The sequence below is a fragment of the Arachis ipaensis genome, chromosome B10, assembly GCF_000816755.2.
Source record: "Arachis ipaensis cultivar K30076 chromosome B10, Araip1.1, whole genome shotgun sequence".
Classification (NCBI taxonomy): Eukaryota; Viridiplantae; Streptophyta; class Magnoliopsida; order Fabales; family Fabaceae; genus Arachis; species Arachis ipaensis.
Window position 1 is genome coordinate 134,864,039 of NC_029794.2, and position 5,070 is coordinate 134,869,108.

At 39.7% G+C, this 5,070-nt stretch overlaps 1 protein-coding gene across 1 annotated transcript; it reads right to left on the reverse strand.

Moving 5' to 3' along the window:
* LOC107624079 (receptor protein kinase TMK1-like) lies at positions 511–4,778 on the reverse strand. The gene is made up of 2 exons (XM_016326526.2): positions 2,132–4,778; positions 511–1,306 (listed from the first exon to the last, which is right to left on the reverse strand). The coding sequence occupies exons 1-2, from the start codon at positions 4,368–4,370 to the stop codon at positions 768–770; spliced, it is 2,778 nt and encodes a 925-aa protein (XP_016182012.1). The 5' UTR covers positions 4,371–4,778; the 3' UTR covers positions 511–767.

Sequence of the window (5,070 nt, forward strand, 5' to 3'; positions counted from 1 at the left end):
GATTCTTTTATTTGGACTGGCCTATATAATATTGTTTGAGCGCCAGCATGTCCTAGTTGGGTTGTCACCATTGTAGGTTTATACTTTATAGAATTTTGTGATATCACTTGATGAGAAAAAATTATGATAAAAAAATTTATCTCATATTTTTTGTTCACACATTGCCAAATAGCAAAGTGAATGCGCAGCGAATCCACTGAGATTCGCTTGAAAGCAAACAGAATAACAAAAAACATTAAAAAGGAGAAAAAGACAAGAGAGAATATCAAAAAGCAGGAGAATGAACGAACAAAAATAAAATAAAATGCAGCTGTGGAAGCATAGTGATCTCACATACAAACAGTTGGAGCTGCATAGTTTGAGTTCTTTGTTCTTTGTTCTTCAGGAACAATGGATTTCAAACTTTTAAAATATCAATTAAGAGCATGTTCTGTTCATAAAAGTAAAAATAAATAGGAAAAGATTTATGAACAAAATATCTGCAAAAGCAACAAACCCACTTATAAATAATAGAGAAAGATGGTGGAAAATAATATCATAATCATGATCATCTAAATTCTTCAAGAGAGCGACCCAGTTTAAACCCAAGTCTTCTATATCTGTACTGTATCTTTTATGGTATATCATAGCAGAATCTTATAAAATACATGGAAACTTGGAAAAATAACACAGAAGGGACTTGAAAAATTTGGATCCTGAAACAAAGTAATGTAAAGAACAGAGTGATGTGTATATGTATGTTTATGTGTATGTGCATATGTCGATCTTTATCGTCCATCGTAAGATGTAAAGGTTTCTGCAAATCCAACAGGGCGATTAGGTATGCTTGATTGTGTATTGTCTCGGCTGGTAAGCATTGATGTAGATGAAGATGAGATATCCATGGTGCTTGTTCCTTCATAGGCCTGCCACTTGCTCAATGCTTCTGGCAAACTCTCGTCAAAATTTATGGCAAACGTGTCTTCGCCCCTTTGTTCCGTCGGCTTCCACACCTCAACAAGAGGCGCTAACACGTTCACCACATGGCCCATATCCGGCCGCTGATACGGCTCCCTTGCGCAGCAGTGGCCAGCCAAGTCTGCAACAGTGATAACACTGGCTAAGGTTTCTTCATCCACAGTATCAATTGCTGGGTCGATGGCCTTCCGAAACGAATCTTTGTTCAGCAGCATCCTCCGGAACCATGTAACTAGGTGGATGTTCTCTTCCTGCTGGCTGTTATCTATAGCTTTCCTTCCAGTTATCATCTCCATAAGAACCACCCCAAAGCTATATACATCAACCTTTGTTGTAACTCGTCCGGTTACTGCAAATCAAAACCATTATTAAGTTGAACCAGTGCATGTAGACCACATTTATTTTTTCTTTTTGTTTCTTTCTTGGATTGTCCGTCAATTATTCTTCTTGTATCTTGTGGTGTTATTTACTTGTTCCAACTTTCAAAGCATGCATCTCTCTTTTCAATTTGTCTGTTAGATGCATGCTTTGGAAGTTGGAACAAGTGACAGACAAATTGAAAAGAGAGATGCATGCTTTGAAAGTTGGAATAAGTAAATAACAATGCACAAGATACAAGAAGAATAATTGACGGACAATCCAAGAAAGAAAGAAAAAAGAAAAAATAAATATGTGGTCTACGTTTACTGGTTTATTATGGCAATACTTAACTACATGTCATAAGAAATTATAGATTGAATTCAATTATTTTTTATGAGAAATGCTAGGAGCATCCTAGGACCAAAACTTCTTTCTAATCAATCAACAAAAACTGAATGGCATTTGGAAACATGCTAAAAAAAATCCAAATGTCTAGAAGGCAATTTTTATTTACATGGTAAACTTAATATAAAATCTATCATATTTATTTCTCAATAAAGTTTCTTCAAGATTAAATTTGTGGAACAGAGTAAAGTTAGTATACTGCTTAGACAGATGCAATCATATTTTTCTTTTTCTCAGCATAAGAGTTGGCAGCATTTGGTTTCTTCATTTCTTTGTGGAGCCTATTTTGATCATCTAGCCAGTGTTAAAATAATATATTTTCAAACATCCAGATCAAATGATACACAAGCATAACGAATTCTGGTTATAACAAAAAGAAAAGGAAATAGGCAACAATTTAAGTTTGTACCAGCATACTCCGGAGCTAGGTATCCAAAAGTTCCGGCAAGTCTAGTCTCGAACGATGTCTGTCCTTCAGGGGCAAGCCGGACCAATCCGAAATCCGAAACTTTAGCTCGCAAATCATGCCCAAGCAAGATGTTTGATGGCTTCAAATCCCTATGGATGAAGATCTGTTGTGCCAAATTATGAAGGTATTCAACACCTCTAGCAACATCCAAAGCTATAATAAGCCTTTGCTTCCACTCCAAAGGCTTTATCCCTTCATCCTTCCAATCAAACAAATGCCTGCTAAGCGGTCCCTGAGGCATGTATTCATAGACAAGAAGCCCCTCATGTCCATCCAAGCAATGGCCAATGAGTTCTACCAAATGCCTGTGTCTAACCTTAGTAAGCACTGCAATTTCTGAGTTGAACTCGGTTAGCCCCTTCTCACCCTCACCCACCACTCCAGACTCCATTCTCTTCACCGCTATCTGGGTTCCATCAGGCAACTCTCCTTTGTACACAGTGCCAAAACCACCTTTCCCCAATATATTCTCTTGGCTAAAATTGTTCGTCACTTGTCTCAAGACTTGAATGGAGATTACAAAATTGCTTGCTTCCACATGATGAACATCACTTTTTGGACTACTGGCAGAAGCTGAAGCTGAAGCAGCAGCAGCATCCGCAACACTTATCTTCAGAGCATCTCCTTCTCCGGAACGGCGAGGATGTACGACGATAGCATTATTTGGTGGTTGAGCATTACCACCACCCTTATTCTTCCCACAATACTTATACAGCAATAACCCAGCAACAAGTAAAACAAGAATCCCCACCACAACACCAACAATGACTCCAGTATGACCACTTATACCTCCCGAAGAACTACCACCTCCTCCACTTGGCTTATCCTTTCCAATATCAGGATTCCCACCGGTGTTAACCTTCACGCCTTCGCGAAACTTCGGAACCTTTCCATACAATTGGTTATTGGAGACATCCAGCACCATCAAATTAGGCATACTGGTAAGTTCCTCAGGTATGGTACCAGTGAGACGGTTATTATTAAGAAGCAACCTTGTCACATTAGTAAGCTTGGCAAAACTAGGAGATATAGTCCCAGAGAAGCCCTTGTTTTGAAAATTTATCCCCCTAACAATTCCACCGTCACAATCAATCCCCATCCAGCCATTACCACCACAAGGATCATTGCCACTCCAACTCTCAGCAAGCATTAGAGGATAACCCAAAGGCTCAACCACTTTCAGCAAAATATCAACAATTTCACTACACTTCCCACCTATCACGTTGGTGCAGAACTGATTCCCCTGATTAATGACATCATCAACCCTAACCCCGTCCCTAAACTTGGGAGGAGGACCTTGAAGACGATTATTAGTCAAATTAACTACCTTAAGCGATGGAAGATTAACAAGAGATTCCGGTACTACACCTGTTAGCTTATTATCCCTCAAACTCACATCATAAAGAGAATCATGGTTCGAAAAATCAGGTATAGGACCAGTGAAATTGTTTCCATGAACCCAAATTTGCCTAAGCGAAGTCATATTCTGTAAAACTGAAAGAGTTCCGCTGAGTTTGTTGTTACCTGGAAGAACATTCACCCACAGATTCTGTATTCCGCTTCCGGAAAACGAATCAGGCAAACCGCCGTCGAAGTTATTGAAACTCAAAGAAAGATTCTGCAAACTGCCGAACGGACCACTGCTCCCGAAGAATTCAGGAATCTTGCCGGAAAAGTTGGCGCCGATCGCGGAGAAGCTCGTCAACGAAACACAGTCTTTGAGACTTTCTGGAACTTTCCACTGCGAGAAAGAATTAGAACCGATGCTAACAACTTGCAAGCTACTCATGCCTTCAAAGAAATCTTCAGGGAACGACGTGAATCCGTTGTTGTTGATGTTCAGCGTCTGCAGGGTGGTAGCCAAGTGAGGAAATGCACCGGTGAAGTTGTTCGCTCTGCAGTCGAAATGCTGAAGCTGACCGAGCTGCCCGAGATCCTTGGGAAGAGTGCCCGCCAGGTTGAGGTTTGCGATTTGTATGGCGGTTACTCTCCCCGGACCGTTATCGCAACGTACGTTACTCCAACTGCACACGTCAGCACTCGTCCAGTTCAGACCGGGTGACGTTATCGAACCCCTCAGAGCCTTCATGACAGCCGCATCGTCTGACATAGAAAACGGCATCAATGATAAAACAAGAACTACACCTACAAGAACCACGAACCGCTCATCCGAACCCATTGAAACAGATGAGAAAACAAACGAATCCCAAAGAGAAAAAAAGAAGAAAAGAAAAAGAAGTAAGATTTTGATGAGTGATCAGTATAGCATTGGAGTTGATACTTGATAAGGATTATGATTTTATGATTTATGAATTATGATTATGATTATGATTATTCCACTGCCGCCCAGAAAAGGAAAGAAAAGAAAGGGGAATTACTTTTCCTTTATTTTATTTTTTTTTTAAAGGAGGGAATAAAATAGAAATGAATGTAATAAGATTCGGTATCTGAGTGGGAAAAGAAAGGAATCTGACGCGGCGATGAAAGAGGAAGAAAAAGAGAAGACGCGGAGTGAGTGTAATGAGGAGGAGACTGGGCGAAGAGAAGGAATGGAAACTCGAAAAAACTGAACGACGTTTTGGAAGGGGGGAAATGGGTTTAGCATGGGTGTGGGGCCCACTTTGTTTAATTTAACGGCTTACAATGCATCATGCACTGGTGCGCGTAACTTCTTTTCAGTTACACTAACGTACCCTAACTAACTCTGTTGAGGCCGTTACAAAATATAACTAGATACAGTTTAATCCTACACTCCTACTATTACTAATGCCTATCAACAATTACGTATATCAGATGAGGGAAAAAAAATAAATGAATATTTGTAGAATATTTTCTGTTTTTTAATTATATATAGAATATTGAAACAGATTTTTTTACAC

Bases quoted from the DNA above. Each gene is read 5' to 3' on its own strand.
- LOC107624079 (XM_016326526.2), bottom strand. From the start codon at position 4,370: ATGGGTTCGGATGAGCGGTTCGTGGTTCTTGTAGGTGTAGTTCTTGTT. The intron at 1,307-2,131 runs GTACAAACTTAA...TTTGATTTGCAG, and splicing joins CCTAGCTCCGGAGTATGCTG to TAACCGGACGAGTTACAACA.